The following is a 19328-nucleotide window of genomic DNA, read 5'->3' as shown; positions in this document are numbered from 1 at the left end:
TGTACCATACTAGCATGGTACTCGTTCTAACCACTCACACAATTACTCATCTATAAGCTCATATCGAACTTGAGTCACTCATCATCAGAATAATAAATGCATCTTACCTTATATGCATATCTCAATATGCTCATACTTTCAGTTATCTCTCTAGACAACACATTAAACACAAAACAATCACAAGTTCACATTTATAATCATCAGACAAATATATAATTCAACAGTTCACATGCTTATTCCTACAAGCATTCTATAACTCAATCATAACAACACAAAGACTATATCTAAAGACTAATCAACATGCTATATAACTCATATTACATACTAGAAACTAAGTAAAGTCTAATTCTAAATAAATCGTAACCTAACTCACCTGAAGAACTGAAAGCAAGTGAGCTAAATCATCGGAGCCTTTCCTTTTCTCATAGCCTCAGAATGCTCAAAGTCTAAGACAAACAAAATGTAGTAGTACTTTAATCATCAACTTCCTCAAATGAAGGTCTTGGGTATTCAAATACATCTAATTTTACCTTTTTAGAAGGTCTAACCGTTTATCTAGAAGTTATTTTATTATACTGGAGGTTTCCATGATCATGCCAATTCTATTAGTGGAGTTTCAACACCATCAACCTATCTTGAGCAGTTCATATGCTCAAAAATCCATTTTCATGGGGTATTTTTAAGTTTTCCAATATCATAGATAATGACTAAACTCACCATTCTATATAAGAAGCATAATAAAATAATTTAGGATAAAAATGTATGCATAAATATACTCTCCGCATACAATTCCACCAAGTTAAATAGTTCTAAGGTTCAAACCCATAAATTTTCATGAAGATCATGCCCTTCAATTTTAGAAGGAAATCGAATTAATGTTTGAAAATATAGATAAAGAATGCTTACTACGAGAGAGAAAAAGCCCTAGACCTTGAAAGTCGCCATTGAGGTTCTCAAGTTAAATATTTTAAGTTCTAACCAAAATTAGGTGAAAAACAGACTTTAAGTCATGTTACAATTTCGCGACCTTCGCTATGTCAAAAGTCCTTTGCTATGGTAAACTTCTGCGAGATGGAGACCTTTTCTATGCTGAACCCTTGCTCTAAGGACTGGCGGTGAGCCAGAATCCAACTCCCACTTTCTGATTTTTTTTTTTTTAACTCTTATCCCACTGGGACTTATATAGGGGGACTATGGTCCTAAATACCCTTACGAAGGGACAGGTCATTTTAATTTTGGTCGTTCAGGATAATAAACTAGTCATCGATAATGTAGCATAGAAGCTACATAAAACCTTCGAAAAGTTGACGGGATAGGTTGACATTCTAGACCCATTGATGCTAAAACCAGTTGGAGTGTGTTGTGTAAAGTTGGAAAATTGAGTTAGGCAAAAAATTGTGAAGTAGAACTGTAGAAATTTCTTAAGCAGTCATTAACGAAGCTTCAAGTTTGAATTTTGGGTCATCGCAAATAGACTATGTTTCCTGTTGGTAATATCTTAAAAGGTTTGGAATATCTTAAGTAGTTCATATTTAAAATTTAGATTGATTTGGCGAAGACTTAAAGATGGATTTGGTTGAAAATTCAGATTTGAGGTTGAAAATGAACCTGATTTTGAGATTTTGGTGAAATAGGCACATTTTGCAGCCCAATATTGATTTTAGCCATTTTTCAATAATTAATTTCCTTGTCCAGTTCTAAATATAGTCTTTTTTTTGTTGTTAGAGTTCATGTTATCTGAATCTGAATTCAGATTTAGGTTTGTCTTGTTTTACATATGTACAAGTTTTTCTAAAGTGATTTATGTGTAATTGATAGTCAAAAAAAATTAGCGAGAAGAAAACAAAATAAAACCATGTAAAAAGTACCATAAAATGGTTATCGATCCAAGTTCATTTGAAAGGTGTTTTCTTTTCTTGAGATATGTATATTTTTTTCTTAAAATTTATATAATAATCAAAATAAATATTATATTTCGAATAGAAATAACATACAATACTATTATAGGTAACAACTATCCAAACAAGCTGTAAAAGCTCGGCAGATTCAGCAACAACATAGAATAAAATATTCAAAAGAACCCCATTTGTTCACTTATTTTTATCTGTCTTAATAATAATCATCCTTATTTCACAATAAACATGGCACATGAAGGATTCAAATAATTAAGGTTTTGTGCCTCTATCTTTGTGTCTGACAAATAACAATTGGAGTAAGTAAATTCAAGGGCATTTAGGGCCTCCCTTAGAGTTCTTCTTGTCCCTATAGCAAGGGCACTCGTCTTTGTGTCCACTAGTTCCAGAAGGGACGCAGTGACACTCCTCACAGCATATCCCACAATATTTTAAGCATCTGTCTTGTCGTCCTGCCTTTGAACACCTAAAGTTGCACTTTGAATCACAGAAATCTTCTTGCAAACAAACACAACCCCATCTCATTAATTATAATAAGGGTATAATAAGAAATTATTAATGTGTACATTCTTGAATTTCAAAAATAAAGAATATTTTGGCTAAAGTGATAGATCAAAAATATTGCTAGTACTAAAAAGATAAGATGGTTAATAGATGATCAAGACAGTGTCACATATATTACCTGAACCAGCTATAGTGGCTGGAATGAAGAAAGAAGTAAGAACAAGTGTCACCAAAAGCAGGGTTGCAAAACTTGGCTTCATCATTCAGAGAAGGATTATATTTCAAGTGAATAAACTTCAAGTCTGGATATAGTACATATTTATAGGGGGAGAAAGGTTGGTAACTAAATGGGAGGAAAGTGATGTCTAACAATATACTAAGATTTTGTTTGCATTCGACCTTTAGTTTTAGACTTATAAGTCAAAACTAATAAATTAGAAGTTGTAATTTATAATTTTTGATTTATTTTTACTATTTTAACTTAAAATCAAGTGCTTGTATTATAAATATTTTTTTTATTTATTCAAATATTTAAAAATATTTAAAAGTTATTTTGACTTAAAAATATATAAAATAAATTAATCCAAACAAGCTTTAAATCTGAGCAATCTGGTGCTTTTTTGCGTAGGCGTATATAGTGCTAAGGATGTACACGTCGGATCCAAATTGAACACATTATATTTTTTCTTAAAATAGAAAACATTATGTTTTTTCTTAAATTGAACACATTATACTGAAATAGTTATATTTTTTCTTAAATTGAAGACATTATAATTTTTTTTCTTAAAATTGAACACATTATTTTTTTTCTTATATTGAAAACATTATATTTTTTTCTTTAAAAAAGGTAATAGTAAGATCCAAATTCAGAACAATTGAATTGAATTGTGCAACCACATCTGTAAAAGTGTAAGACATTTATAAGGAAGAGACATTTCCGTAAGTATTTCATTGCTTCTCAAACATCACTGTTTTGAGAACACTGAATACCATACAAATTAGATTAAATAAATTAATTTTCTATGATATAAAAATTGAATTCAGATTTATACGGTAATTATTTTTTTTACCAATCAATGTTTATAATCTTTTCTAGATTGCCTTTCCATGGTTTTCTAGTAATTTGGAAGTGTAAGAAGTTACCGACATTATTAGTATATAAAGGGTGAAAATCATTTATAATCGAATGACATTCAACTTCACTACTTATAGAGAATAGGGATAAAATTTTGGTATCTTATTTGGTTGCCAAGTAGAAATAACTTATCCCATCATTTATATCATAGTGATGTGATAGTTATCCAATATACATGGTAGAATAAGTTATCATACCTAATTCCAGGATAGCTAATCCCAGAATAATTAATTCTACGATAACTTGTTTTCAACCAAATGACCTCTAAGAGTTTAAAACAAACAAACTAGTTATGAAATTATGACCAATGAAGCTAAGCCAAATAATTTTTAAATATTTGATTTTGTTTATAAACTAATAAAGATAAAACTAACTAATGGGAGCACTAGAAATGGAAACTCGATACTTGAATCATAGTAATTTAATTTGAATTAATAAGGATCCAATGCAGTGCTAGCGCGCACTAATTAACTAATAACAACCATTAATTATACTTAAATTGTGACGGTTTACTTGAGGGGTTTCTAAGAAACACTAATATTAATACTTCATTTTGTGACGGTAATTCTAACTTCCACACAACGATTTATTTTGTGGTGGTTATACGATGGAGGTTTGCCAACCGCCACAAATTTATACAATTTCTAACGGTGACTGATATAACTTTTAAAATTATATATTATTTTCTTTGTATTTATATGTACTTTAAAACTAAATTTAGATGTCAAAGAGTCACATTTATTCCTAAAAAAAATATCAAAAAATATTTTTGAACTATTCAAAATAGATATGTGTTGGTATAATATGATAAAAAGAGTTTTTTGTATTGGAATAAGCTAGGTGGCTTATAATTAGTCGCCCTCGATTAACCGGTCCATCATGAAAAATGAATCTTCTTGGGGAGTAGAATTGGGCTCGATCATGAATGTATCCAACACGTTGTTGTTCAAGATAACACCTCAGACGTAGTTCAAACTAATAGAGTAATGTATATCTCAAACAATGTTAAAGTTTTAAATTTAAAGAATTAGTTCCTAAAAAGAGTACAGAACTTCACGCCAATAATGACTAAGATGTGTGTCAGGTTAGGGAAGTTAGTTAGGAAAATTCATCTGACTATGCAATCACCTTCTCCATTGTGCTCGACTAAAGGCTTGTATGCAAACATTGTGATTAGTTGGCATTTTTTTCAACTTGTGCTAATTTAAATGATAAATTCATTCTCGAGGAAGACTTTCTGATTCTCAAGCCAAATTAGAACTGCATCATTAATGGATCATCAATGATTCAAATGATATAATTCATATTTTGGAGCCGTTGAAAAGCTTAAGGACAAGAATAGCTTTAAATACTTGAGAAAATTGAATATGAAGGCTAAAAATTAAAGAAAAAGTGACGACAAAAACAATGGACAAAATCTTAGTGGACCAATTGGATCAACCATGCAACCGGCCACACCATCTCATCCACATAGCTCACCAACACAGCTCGGCCGCACGTAATTGAGCATAAGGGTGTATTTATCATGCTTTTTGAACGAATTTAAATAGAAATTAGAACCTTGACCTAAGTTACCTTCGTACCTTTTGAGGTAAGAAGAGCTACCATAGCTTAATTTGGAAGGATTTGAAAATTTAATCATACAATTTACATTTTGTTAGTTAATTAGTCCTTATTATGTTTTTCTTTTTCGTTTATCTTTTATTTTTTCTTTCTAGTATGAGTAGCTAAATTCTATAGTAGGGATATTGTAAACTCTTATGGTGTTAATGTGATTGAATATCAATTTGTCTTGCTTGTTTTTATTTGGATTGTGATTATGTACTTGTTTATATTCTTATTTATTAATTTGGTGGTCACTACTAAAAACAATGCAAAAAATCACGGATAAAAAAGCGACGGATAACGTCTCTACAAAAATGCGATGGATAATGTGACATTGTCCATCATTATTATTTTTTAATTTTTTTTTTATTAAAAGTGATGGACGGTGACGCAAAGTCCGTCGCTTATTTTGGAGGATTTTTGTGCCAAAAATAAATCTTGTTTATATGTAATTAGTTTATATATTTTGATAAAAAATAATTATTTATAAAATATTATTTACGACGCCGTCAGTTGTTTCTAATTAATTTGAATTTATTAATTTTTTTAAAAGGAGCGACGGACTGCGTCACTTAGTCTGTGGCTATTGCTCAACATATTTGGTCAACAAATTTAAATAAATGAAGGACTGTGTCTCTTTATCCGTTGATTTTTTGGTCATAATACTGGTCAACTATTTTTAAAAAAGCGACGGACTCTGCGACGCAGTCCGTCACCTTTTTTAAAATACCCCAATACAAATCGTGTTTTTCTTATTTTCTTCCTCTCTCTATTCTCTCCTCCTCTCCAGAATCTGAAACCCCCGCCCTTCACGTCACCACCGGCCTTCTCTTTTGCCGTCGAGTCCTCCCCGTCGCCGCCCATCACCGTCAGTCAGTCCTCCTCCTATTCTTGTTAAGGTTAGGATAGTTAGTGTTTTTAATTTTGATATTTTTTTTAATTTGAGAAATTTGGTCTATGTTAGTTTATTTTATTTAGTTTGTTGAATTTATGTTATTAATATTGTTAATTTGTATATGCAATTGTGAATTAGTGAATGTTGTTGGAAAGTTGATTTAGGGCTTTACTTTGACTTGGTGTTTTTGAATTAAATTGTGAATTTAGTATTATCTGAGTTGAAATTGAAGTGTTGTTGAAGTTAGAATGTTATTAACATAATTAGTTTATATATTTAATTGTGAATTAGTGAATTAAGATTTTAGGGCTTTAGTTTGAATTGGGTATTGTTTAGTTGAAATTGAAGTGTGTCACGATCCAAAAGTTGGGGTCATGATGACAAAATCTCAAACCCCATTCCTATGTGTAAACTGAAAAGTAAAATCATACGAGACTCTCAAAGGGAAGTCAGGCTATAATTAAATACAATAAAAGGACAACAACAATAAAATTATTCTCAAAACCTAGTGTCATAAGTGTAAGAGCACCTAGTACAATGATCGAGTCTGTTATACATCATAAGTCTTTGAATAATAGTAAAAACTGAAAATAAAAGCTAGAACTAATGGCAGTCTGAATCACAAGACCTCACCACTAATATGAATGATAAAATATCCGCGAGAAAAGAAGACCAACCACCACGCGGGATACCCTGACTATGGGTTATTTTCAGAAAATTTTATGAAATTACCATTTTACCCTAATCGTTAGTGCCCCCGAGTGTAATTTGTTTCGTTTGTGTGGTTGAATGTGTTAAAGTCTTAGTAGTTAGTGAAATGGGCAAATTCTTTAGTTTTATAGAGTTAAGATGTGAAAAAGTGGTTTGTAATGACCCAGAAGGTCATTTTTGAAAATTTTGTAAAATAATTATTTTACCCCTCCCTTTAGTTGCCCCGAGTCATTTCTGATTGGTACCAGGTGTTGATTTTTAGAAAATCCTATGAAAAGTTAAGTCTTTAAAAATTTTAAGTTTTCATAAGCTTTAAGTATTAAAAAGTGGTATTTGGGGTCAATTAGAGCTACATATCTCAGAACGGAATTACGTTAATTCCAGCAGCTCCAAAACGTCGAAATTGGCTTCGGAGACTTTACGGAATCAGTTTTGGAGTTGTAACGAAGTTTTGAGGCCTTGAGTTGAGAAATTGAGAAATTTTAAGTCAAGGTTTGACTTTGGTCACCTTTTGGAGTTTCGATGCTCGGAATGGAATTCTGAAGACTCTGTTGGATTCGGAGATGGTTTTTGATGTAGAAAAAGTGTTGGTTGAATTTTTAGAGGTCCCGAGTCCATTTTGGTATTTTGAAGGCCTAAGTTAGTTTAGTTGCGACTTTTTGAGTTTTGGGTCAACGAGATATCAGATTCAAATTCTGATGGTTCCATCAGCACCAAAATGACCAAATTAGGATAGTAGCACTATTGGAATGACTATCGAGGCAATAAATACGAGTTTGGGGCCATTTGACGCTTTTGACTTTGAAAGTTAGCCTATGGTTGACTTTGATCAACATTCTTGGAAAACGCGCTTGAATGAAAATTCTAACAGCGCGATTAGTTTCGAAATGTTGATTTTGGTCTAGAGCGACCCTTTGTTCGCTTTTCAAGGCTTCTGGACTAATATCGAGGCTCATTGTGGAATATGGCTTAAAATGGCTCTTGGGTGTGGAACCCACTTTTTATTAAAATGATCTCGTATGGGAATTCTGAATTCTCCATTGAGTCCAGAACGTCAAATTTAGTGGGGTAGCATATTTGGTTTATTATTATCAGATTCCGAATGAATTCCGAGCACCCCATCAGAGATTTTGGATTTTCCAAAATCTGAAAATCACAGCAACAGCAACAGTCTCATTTTGGGGGGTTTTCTCCAACTTTAAAACCCCATAACTTGAGACTTAGGGCTCCAAATTGGGTGATTCAAAAGGTAAACTTGTGAGATTTTTCGTGGAGAACACATTGGAGATTGAAAACTGATTTAGAGCATTCGATTCAGGTAAAAATCGTGATTTTAATTGCAGTTGTGTCCATTTTCGAATTGAATTTTCGAAGAACTTTGAGTAATTATTTCTTGACCTATATAAATCCAATTTTGGTGATTCAAGGATCTAAATTCAAGAGAATTTCGTGAGGAATCTCGTGGTGATCTCAAAAATGCGAGGGGAAGCTTTGTTTGAGGTAAAAATGCATTTTTAGTTTCTGATTTAGTCATTTTCGGAATGAAATTTTGTGGAATTTTGAAGAGGGTATCTTGGTCAATGTAACTCCATTTTGAGTGATTTTTGAGGCTAGATTGTGGAGTTTTTCTCAAGGATCGTCATAGTATAATTTGTTTGGGTTGAAAGAGTCTCATTTTTTTAGAATTTGCTGATTTTGATGCTGCCATTTTGGGTCCTTTAGTCGAAATTTATGAGTTTTGGTTACATGCTCGTCCCGCGTAGTTTTCCACCCCGAATTATGTTATAAATCTAATTTATAAGTTTGGGGTGACGTTTAGAACCTATTTTGGGTGTCAAATCCAGAATTGCGAATGCGGGTCCCATAATTCCCATTTTAGACCCAAATTGGTCCGTCTCCAAAAATTATGAAATTAGTATCTAAACGATTGTATTGACATTGTGGTTCTATTTTTGATAGCGTGGCAGCATGCCGAGGTAGTTTGTAAGGGAAAAACTCCAGCACAGTGATTTGGAGCCCGCGTGTTTAGCCTACAGGTAGGCTATGATTTTACCTTTGTTTAGATTGAGCTGGAATGTGTGAAAGCATGTTGAAATAGTTAGAATTTGGGTTGGGTATTTTGATTGTATATTTTAGGTGTTAGAAATCATGTTTTAGGCTTGTTATCGAATGTTTTTTTGGATATTTAGAAGCATATATATCTTGTCGTTATTTGTTAGTATTATAAGGAGAGTTGAATGAGCATGTTGTTGATACTGTGGGGTATTGTACTTAGTATAGGATGTAAACTTGCTTTAGATATACCGGCGTTGCTCTAGTGGACTTAGATCCTTGTAGAATGGTGTAGCGGGCTAGTGCTTAGTAGTTTGGCCTTAGCTAAGCGTTACCCTTGCTCTTAAAAAAATACCTTCATCCATAACTCAGTTTAAATCATGACTTTTGTGATGCATCGGCAACACTAAATTTCATGATAGTTGACTTTGGCTCCGGTTCCAGCTTTGGCGGCATATCGGTTGACTTATTGGAAAAGAGATTCTCGGTACTATTATTGTTTAGTTAGAAAAGGGAATTTTCGGCACCATAGGATAAAATATCTATGAGCATCCGGGTACCTAGTCCTGGCCTCTATTCTGGATTATCTATGAGCATCCGGGTATCAGGTCCCGGCCTCCGTTCTAAATTATTGGGGAACATCCGGGTACTCAATTCCGGGCTCTATCGGCTTGCTAGTATGATGAGCATTCGGGTACCCAGTCTCGGCCTCAGTCATACCAATGTATTACGATGAGCATCCGAGTACCCAGTCTCAGTCTCGACCGCACTTATGTATTATGACAAGTAGCCGGGTACCCAGTCCCAGCCTTGGCCACTTTGAACATTTGGGTGAGCATCTGGGTCCCAATCCCGGCCTCGACCCCTAAGTCACCACTAGATCGATTGACTCTTGGAGATCCTGAGTTTGGAAATGATATAGTACTTCGACTCCTAACATCGCAGATTCTTGGTTCCTAGCCTTGATAGCTGTAGCTATTCTATGTACTTGGCAGGCTTATGGGGGTTCGTTCGGGTTTTTATTTAACTTGCGCACGAGTGTCCCAGCTGGGCTTATGGGGGCCCAGTTGGGTATAGTTTGTTGTAGTTCTCATAGGTAGTACTCTTTCCCCCTTTTGATGCTTATGTTGACTCTTATTTAGGTTATTCCTCTTTTTCATATTGTTTTTAACTTTTCTGCTCAATTGTCCTATGATGCCTACTGGGTACCTGTTGTCTTGGTACTCATACTACACTCTACATCTAATTTCGTGATGCAGGACCGAGCACGAGCTACCGCCGTGGATAGATCGAGCCTATTGCAGTCAGCTTCGGAGAGTAGGGTGAGCACTTACCATTTTTGGATTATTCCTGTCTCCTTCAGTATGGATGGCCCGTCTTTTGCCTCTTGAGACTAGTCAGTTATTATATATATTTTTGGTCCACTTTCGGGACTTGTACTCATCTTTTATTTTGTAGCAGCTCTGTACTTGTGACTTTCAGGTTTTGGGAGGGATCTTTAGTTGTTTATATCATGTTTTGGTTTACTTCCGCTTATTCTTTCTGCCTACCTTTATAATTAGTCACTTTTGTTTAGTTTCTGCGCTCAAACCCATTATTTGAAGTTCCAGATTGACGGGTTGGCTTACCTACTGGAGGGGTATAGTAAGTGCCATCATGACCTAAAGAATTGGGTCTTGACAAGTTGGTATCAAAGCCCCAGGTTCATTGGTCTCACTTATACAAAGCTAACATCTAGTAGAGTCTCGCGGATGGGTGCGGAGACGTCAGTAACTTATCTTCGAGAGGCTACAGGATGTCATTAGGAACATTCTCTATGTTGTATCATTTTGTGCAGTGTTCTGTCTTATTGATTTTGTGAAATCTCATTTGTTCCACTCTTTTACAGGGATGGTTCATACGCGCGGTACCACTGGTCGTGATAACGCACCAAGGCCTGGCATGCTTAGAGGTCATCCTCGTGGGACAGGTAGGGGAGCAGCACCATCTTCCGACCCAGAGATAGAGCCGGAGCTGGTAGAGGAGCATCAGGACGCTCCTATTCCTACTCAGCCAGAGGGACCGCCACCACTAGCACAGCCTCCAGCTATACTAGTTATGACCCCAGCACTACAGGCAGCGATTGTGCACCTCCTCACGGCTATTGGAGTTGTACCACAAGCCCCAACCCCAGTAGAGGGCATACCAGCACCTCGGGATCCGCTCGTCTAGCTACCTCCACCAGTTGTTGCACCCCCGCCAACGGTTCTAGAGGGTATGATGTCATTACAGGATCAGAAGATATTAGGGGTATTTCATAGGCTGTCACCCCCAATATTTTCTGGAGCCATTGGCTAGGATGCTATGGAGTTCTTGACTACCTGTCAAGAGCAACTCCATTCCTTGGGTCTTGTGGAGTCTAGAGGCACTGACTTCACTGCTCACCAGTTCAGAGGGGGCAGCCAGACAGTGGTGGCGCTCTTATTTGCAGTCCAGACTAACTGGGTAACCACCATTGACATGGGCCCAATTCCTAGAGGCTTACTTAGCTCGATACATCCCTAGGAGTGTTCGAGATTGACTTCGGGATCCATTTACTTGGTTGGAGTAGGTCCACATGATGATTGCAGAGTACGAGGCTAGATTTCATCAGCTTTACCGACATGCCACTATGATTTTACCAATAAAGAAGGAGCGGGTATGATGTTTTATGCGCAGATTGAGACCTTACCTGAGGTTGGGGACCGAGCACCTTATTTCTGCGAGCCGATCTTTTCTGGATGTGGTGGATCATGCCCGCACGATCGAGATTATTCATCGTTAGGGCCAAAGGGGTAGTGATAAGAGACCTAGGCATCATGGTAGCTATAGTGGGTCCCATTCTAAAGGACATGATAGTTATGACAGGCCCCGCCAGTGGTTCCAACAGGATAGGTATCAGCAAGGTCAGTCCAGCCGGTCGATTCAGGCCCCCCTGCCAGTAGTTGAGGGTAGTCAGCCCCATTCAGGGGGTTCTACTAGGGCAGAGCTCGAGGGGATTAGGTCCGCTTTCTTCCTACCGCGGAGGAACTATCACGAGTCGCTCAGCTTTAAGATGCTTTGATTGTGGCTCACTGTAGCACTGGGCTAGAGAGTGTCTCGGCCGGGCTAGACCGTTGGTAGTAGTACCACCTCCACCAGGAGGTATAGATTGGGGTCACGGCCGCGACGATGGTCAGCAGGGTGTTCGGGGAGGTTCCCGGGGAGGAAGGTCAGGTGATAGGGAGAATGTTCGTGGGGGAGGCCGATAGGTCCACTTCTATGCTGCTCTGGTGAGAGCAGAGGCTGAGTCATCAGATGATGTTATCACAGGTACTATCCTTATTTGTCAGCAGACTTCTTTAGCTTTATTTGATCCAGGTTCCATGTATTCCTATGTGTCTATATATTTTGCTCCATATTTGGGTATTCCTTATGAGTCACTTGAGGTCTCGTTATATGTTTTGACCCCAGTAGGGGATTCTTTAGTAGTGGATCAGGTTTGTAGATCCTGTACGGTGACTATTCAGGGGCATGAGACTAGGGCATATCTTATTTTACTTGATATGCTGGACTTTGATGTTATTTTGGGCATGGATTGGCTGTCCCCTCATCATGCCCTTTTGGACTGTTATGCCAAAACCGTTATATTAGCCATGCCTAGTATTCCTTCGGTCTTGTGGCAGGGTATTTATGGCCGCTCACCGACTGGGATCATATCCTTTATGCAGCCCCGACGGCTAGTTGCATCCAGGTGCTTGGCGTGCTTAGCATATGTCTGTGATGTGTCCAGCGAGGCCCCTACTATTGATTCAGTCCTTGTGGTTAGGGAGTATACTGATGTCTTTCCTACTGACCTACCTGGTCTAACCCCAGAGACAAATATTGACTTTGCCATAGATTTGGAGTCGGGTACTAAGCCTATTTCTATACCACCTTACCGTATGGCCCCTGTAGAGCTCAAGGAGCTCAGCGTGCAACTTGAAGATCTTCTAGGTAAGGGATTTATTCACCTGAGTGTGTCGCCGTGGGGTGCACCCATCTTGTTTGTTAAGAAGAAGGATGTGACTATGCAGATATATATTGATTACAGACAGCTGAATAAGGTGATGGTGAAAAACCATTACCCCATGCCTCGTATCGATGATCTATTCGATCAGCTTCAGGGTGCGACCATGTTTTCTAAGATTGACTTGAGGTTTGGCTACCACCAATTGCGGATTAGAGTAGCCGACATTCCTAAGACTGCTTTACAGACTCGCTATGGCCACTATGAGTTCCTTGTGATGTCTTTTAGGCTTACTAATGCCCCCGCAGCTTTTATGGACCTTATGACTCGAGTATTCAGGACTTATCTTGACTCCTTCGTGATTGTATTCATCGATAACATACTGGTATACTCGCGGAGTAGGGAGGAGCACGCGCAACACTTGAGGGTTGTGCTCCTGACTTTGAGAGATCAATAGCTTTATGCTAAATTCTCAAAATGCGAGTTTTGGTTGAAGTATGTGGCATTTCTAGGACACGTGGTGTCTAGAGAGGGTATCAGAGTGGATCCAGCGAAGATTGAGGCTATTCATGGTTGGGCTAGGCCCACATCTGTTATGGAGATTCAGAGTTTTGTTGGATTAGCTGGGTATTATAGACGATTCATTGAGGGTTTCTCTACCATTGCAGCCATATTGACCCGTTTGACTCGCCAGGATGTTTCCTTTGTGTGGTTTGAGGAGTGTGAGTCGAGCTTTTGGAAGCTTAAGGAGTTTCTTACCACCGCTCCTGTTTTGACTCTACTAGTTGAGAGAAAGATCTTTTCGGTATATTGTGATGCTTTTGGTGTAGGTCTTGGGTGTGTACTAATACATCGTGGTCGAGTTATTGCTTATGCTTCCAGACAGTTAAGAGTGTACGAGAGCAACTACCCCACCCATAACTTAGAACTAGCGGCGGTAGTTTTTGCGCTTAAGATTTAAAGGCACTACTTATACGGAGTCCATTGCGAGATATATATAGATCACCGCAACTTACATTACATTATGAGTCAGAAGGATCTTAATTCTAGACAGCGGCATTGGATTGAGCTACTGGCCAATTATGACCTCTCTATCCTCTACCACCTGGGCAAGGCAAATGTAGTAGTGGACGCCTTGAGCTAGAAGACGGGGAGTATTGGTAGTTTAGCTTACTTGTCTGCTACGAAGCGACCCCTAGCCTTGGATATCCAGTATTTGGCTAATAGGATGGTCAGGTTGGAAATCTCAAATTCTGGACCGATTTTGGCTTTTGTGGGAGCTGATCATCTCTATTGGATTAGATTCGAGGCCGGCAGTTTGAGGATGGAGCATTGGTAGAGGTCCGAGAGTTAGTATTGCGAGGTGATGATGGCCAGGCTTCTATAGATTCGGATGGCATACTATGGTTCGATGGTCTCCTTTGTGTTCCCTGAGTTGGAGACTTCATTTAGTTGATCCTTCACGAGGCCCACGATTCCAGATATCCTATCCATCCGGGCACTGCGAAGATGTATCGAGATTTGAGACAACATTACTAGTGGTATGGTATGAAAAGAGATATAGTTGAATATGTATCCCATTGTTTAAGTTGCCAGTAGGTCAAGGCCGAGCATCAGCAGCCTGGTAGAGTCTTTCAGATATTACCCATTCCTGAGTGGAAATGGGAACGGATTACCATGGACTTCATGATGGGATTGCCTCGAACATCCAGAGGTAATGATGGTATTTAGGTCATCGTTGATTGATTGAACAAGTCAGCATATTTTTTGACAGTACGATCCACTTTTACTGCGGATCGTCTAGCTCGAATCTATATTCAGGAGGTGGTCCATCTGCATGGGGTACCGATATCCATTATATCAGATAGGGGATCTCAATTTACTTCTAGTTTCTAGAGGGACTTTCAGAGAGAGTTGGGCACCTGGGTTGATCTTAGTACGGTATTTTATCCACAGACTGACGGTCAGTCAGATCGTACTATTCAGGTTCTGGAGAATATGCTGCAAGCTTGTTTATCAGAGTTCAAGGGTCATTAGGAGCAATGCTTAGCTTTGGTAGAGTTTGCATACAACAACAGCTACCACTCTATTATTCAAATGGCCTCGTTTGAGGCCTTATATGGTAGGCATTGTCGTACTTCGATTGGTTGGTTTGAGTCTTCAGAACCTGGGCCACACAGTACCGATTTACTTTGGGATGCTATAGCCAGAGTTCAGGTTATTCAGGATAGGTTGAGGACAGCTCAGAGTAGGCACCAAAGTTATGTTGATCGCAAGCATCAGCCCTTATGCTTCGGGGTGGGAGATCGGGTGTTCTTATGGGTGTCTCCCTTGAAGGGCGTGATAAGATTTAGTAGGCAGGGTAAGCTTAGCCCCAGGTATATTGGGCCATTTGAGATTTTAAGGACAGTTAGAGAGGTTGCTTATGAGTTGGCATTGCCACTAACATTTTCAGTTATACACCTTGTTTTTCATGTTTCTATGCTGCGTCGGTACATTCCAGATGAGTCTCACATGCTTTAGTATGAATCTGTTGAGTTGGATGATCGTTTGACTTTTATTGAGGAGCCGGTTGCTATTCTAGCCAGAGATGTTCGCCAGCTCCATTCTAATTCCATCCCTGTGATTAAGGTCTAGTGGCGCCATCGTCCGATCGAGGAGGCTACATGGGAGACCGAGCAGGAGATGCAGGAGCAGTTCCCCAGCTTATTTGACCCTCCAGGTATACTCTTGTCCTTACTTTTGTGGAAGAAAGTTCTTTTAGTAGTCAATATTGTAATGATCCAGAAGGTCATTTTTGGAAATTTTGTAAAATGACCATTTTACCCCTCCCTTTAGTTGCCCCGAGTCGTTTTTGATTGGTACCGGTTGTTCATTTTTAGAAAATCTTATGAAAAGTTAAGTCTTTGAAAATTTTAAGTTTTCATAAGATTTAAGTATTAAAGAGTGGTATTTGGGATCAATTGGAGCTACAGGTATCGGAACAAAATTCTATCGATTCCAGCATCTCTGAAACGTCAAAATTGGCTTAGGAGACTTTACGGAATCAGTTTTGGAGTTGTAATGAAGTTTTGAGGCCTTGAGTTGAGAAATTGATGAATTTTAAGCCAAGATTTGACTTTGGTCAACTTTTGGAGTTCCAATGCTCCAAATGGAATTTCGACGACTCTGTTGGATTCAGGAGATGGTATTTGGTCTAGAAAAAGTGTTGGTTGAATTTTTAGAGGTCCCGAGTCCATTTTGGTATTTTGAAGGCCTAAGTTGGTTTAGTTGTGACTTTTTGAGTTTTGGGTCAACAAGATATCTGATTCAAATTTTGATTGTTCTATCAGCTTCAGAATGTCCAAATTAGGCTAGTAGCACTGTTGAAATGACCATCGAGGCAATCGATATGAGTTAGGGCCAGTTGGCGCTTTTAACTTCGAAAGTTAGCCTATGATTGACTTTGGTCAACATTCTTTGAAAACGCGCTCAAATAAAAATTTTGACAGTGCGGTTAGTTTTGGAATGCTGATTTTGGTCTAGAAAGACCCTTCATTCGCTTTTCAAGGCTTTTGGACTAATATTGAGGCCCGTTGTGGAATATGACTTAAAATAACTCTTGGATGTGGGATCTACTTTTTATTAAAATGATCTTGTATGGGAATTCTGAATATGCCATTGAGTCCAGAACGTCAAATTTAGTGGGGTAGCATATTTGGTTTATTTTTATTGAATTCTGAACGAATTCTGAGCACCCCATCAGAGATTTTGGATTTTCCAAAATCTGAAAATCACAGCAGCAGCAGCAGTCCCATTTTTGGGGTTTTTCTCCAACTTTAAAACCCCATAACTTGAGTATTAAAGCACCAAATTGGGTGATTCAAAAGTTAAACTTGTGAGATTTTTCGTGGAAAACACATTGGAGAGATTGAAAACTGATTTGGAGCATTCAATTCAGGTAAAAATCATGATTTTAATTGCAGCTGTGTCCATTTTTGGATTGAGTTTTTGAAGAACTTTGAGTAATTATTTTTGACCTATATAAACCCAATTTTGGTGATTCAAGGGTCTAAACTCGGGAGGAGTCCTCTCATAGATTTACTGCTTTCTAGTTATAGATAGCCCCCTTTTTTGTTTCGGGGATGAGTTAGCCGACCTTAATAGGTTAGCAGACTTATGAACCAACATAGGATTGGAGGTAAGGTTTTATGTCCCCCTCCTTGTATTTTTACTTTTGTTATTTATGTTAAGGCTTGGGGGGGTTGCTCAACCCCTGACTGTGCACGAGAGGTGGGAGCCTCGTGTAGGGTCTGTTCCTATAAAAAAAAAAGGGTCTAAACTCAAGAGAATTTCATGAGGAATCTCATGGTGATCTCAGAAATGCGAGGGGAAGCTTCGTTTGAGGTTAAAATGTATTTTTAGTTTCAGATTTAGTCATTTTTGGAATGAAATTTTGTGAAATTTTGTAAGAGGGTATCTTGGTCAATATAATTCTATTTTGAGTGATTCTTGATGCTAGATTGTGGGTTTTTTCTCAAGAATCGTCATAGTATAATTTGTTTGGGTTAAAAGAGTCTCATTTTTTTTAGAATTCGCTGATTTTGATGCTGCCATTTTTGGTCCTTTAGTCAAAATTTATGAGTTTTGGTTGCATGCTCATCCCGCGTAGTTTCCCACCCCGAATTATATTATAAATCTGATTTGTAAGCTTGGAGTGATGTTTAGAACTTGTTTTGGGTGTCAAATCCAAGAATTTGGATACGGTTCCCATAATTCCCATTTTAGATATCAAAATTGGTCTGTCTCCAAAAATTATGAAATTAGTATCTAAACAACCGTTTTAACGTCATGGTTCTACTTTTGATAGCGTGGCAGCATTACGAGGTAGTTCGTAAGGGAAAAGGTCCAGCACAGTAATTTGGAGCCCGCGTGTTTAGCCTATAAGTAGGCTACGATTTTACCTTTCTTTAGATTGAGATGGAATGTGTGAAAGTATGTTGAAATAGTTGGAATTTGGGTTGGGTAGTTTTATTTTATATTTTAGGTGTTAGAAATCATGCTTTAGGCTTGTTATCGGTTTTTTTTGGATATTTAGAAGCATATGTATCTTTTCGTTATTTGTTAGTATTATAAGAAGAGTTGAATAAGCATGTTATTGATACTGTGGGGTATTGTACTTAGTATAGGATGTAAACTTGCTTTAGATGTACCGGCGTCGCTCTAGTGGACTTAGATCCTTGTAGAATGGTGTAGCGGGCTAGTGCCTGGTAGTTTGGCCTTAGCTAGGCGTTACCCTTGCTTTTAAAAAAATACCTTCATCCATAACTCGGTTTAAATTGTGACTTTTGTGATGCATCGGCAACACTAAATTTCGTGATCGTTGACTTTGGCTCCGGTTCCATCTTTGGCGGCATATTGGTTGACTTATTAGAAAGGAGATTCTCGGTACTGTTATTGTTTAGTTGGAAAAGGGAATTTTCGGCACCATAGGATAAAATATCTGTGAGATCCGGGTACCCAGTCCTGGCCTCTATTCTGGATTATCTATGAGCATCCGGGTATCAAGTCCCGGCCTCCATTCTGAATTATTGGGGAACATCCGGGTACTCAATTTTGGCCTCTATCGGCTTGCTAGTATGATGAGCATTCAGGTACCCAGTCTCGGCCTCAGTCATACCAATGTATTACGATGAGCATCCGGGTACCCAATCTCAGTCTCGACCGCACTTATGTATTATGGCAAGCATCCGGGTACCCAGTCCCGGCCTTGGCCACTTTGAACATTCAAGTGAGTATATGGGTCCCAATCCCAGCCTCGACCTCTATGTTACCACTAGATCGATTGACTCTTGGAGATACTGGGTTCGGAAATAATATAGTACTTCAGCTCCTAACATCGCAGATTCTTGGTTCCTAGCCTTGGTAGTTGTAGCTATTCTTTATACTCAGCGGGCTTATGGGGGTTCGTCTAGGTTTTTATTTAACTTGCGCACGAGTGTCTCGGCTGGGCTTATGGGGGCCTAGTTAGGTATAGTTAGCTGTAGTTCACATAGGTAGTACTCTTTCCCCCTTTTGATGCTTATGTTGACTCTTATTTAGGCTATTCCTCTTTTTCATATTGTTTTTAACTTTTCTGCTTAATTGTCCTATGATGCCTACTGGGTACCTGTTGTCTTGGTAGGGTGAGCACTTGGCATTTTTGGATTATTCCTATCTCCTTTAGTATGGATGGCACATTTTTTGCCTTTTGAGACTAGTCAGTTATTATATATATTTTCAATCTGCTTTTGGGACTTGTACTTGTCTTTTATTTTGTAGTAGCTCTGTACTTGTGACTTTCAGGTTTTGGGAGGGATCTTTGGTTGTTTATATCATGTTTTGGTTTACTTCTGCTTATTCTTTCTACCTACCTTTATAATTCATCACTCTTGTTTAGTTTCTGCCCTCAAATCCATTACTTGAAGTTCCGGATTGACAGGTTGACTTACCTACTGGAGGGGTATAGTAGGTGCCATCATGACCTAA

At 38.1% G+C, this 19328-nt stretch overlaps 1 protein-coding gene across 1 annotated transcript; it reads right to left on the bottom strand.

Moving 5' to 3' along the window:
• Nucleotides 1–2086: 2086 nt before the first annotated feature.
• LOC129888614 (peamaclein-like) lies at nucleotides 2087–2680 on the bottom strand. The gene is made up of 2 exons (XM_055963567.1): nucleotides 2596–2680; nucleotides 2087–2407 (listed from the first exon to the last, which is right to left on the bottom strand). The coding sequence occupies exons 1-2, from the start codon at nucleotides 2678–2680 to the stop codon at nucleotides 2223–2225; spliced, it is 270 nt and encodes an 89-aa protein (XP_055819542.1). The 3' UTR covers nucleotides 2087–2222.
• Between the last annotated feature and the right edge of the window lie 16648 nt (nucleotides 2681–19328).

Source organism: Solanum dulcamara, chromosome 1 (assembly GCF_947179165.1).
Source record: "Solanum dulcamara chromosome 1, daSolDulc1.2, whole genome shotgun sequence".
Lineage (NCBI taxonomy): Eukaryota > Viridiplantae > Streptophyta > Magnoliopsida > Solanales > Solanaceae > Solanum > Solanum dulcamara.
The sequence above is the reverse complement of the archived record's forward strand: the minus strand, read 5'-3'. Positions and strand labels throughout refer to the sequence as shown.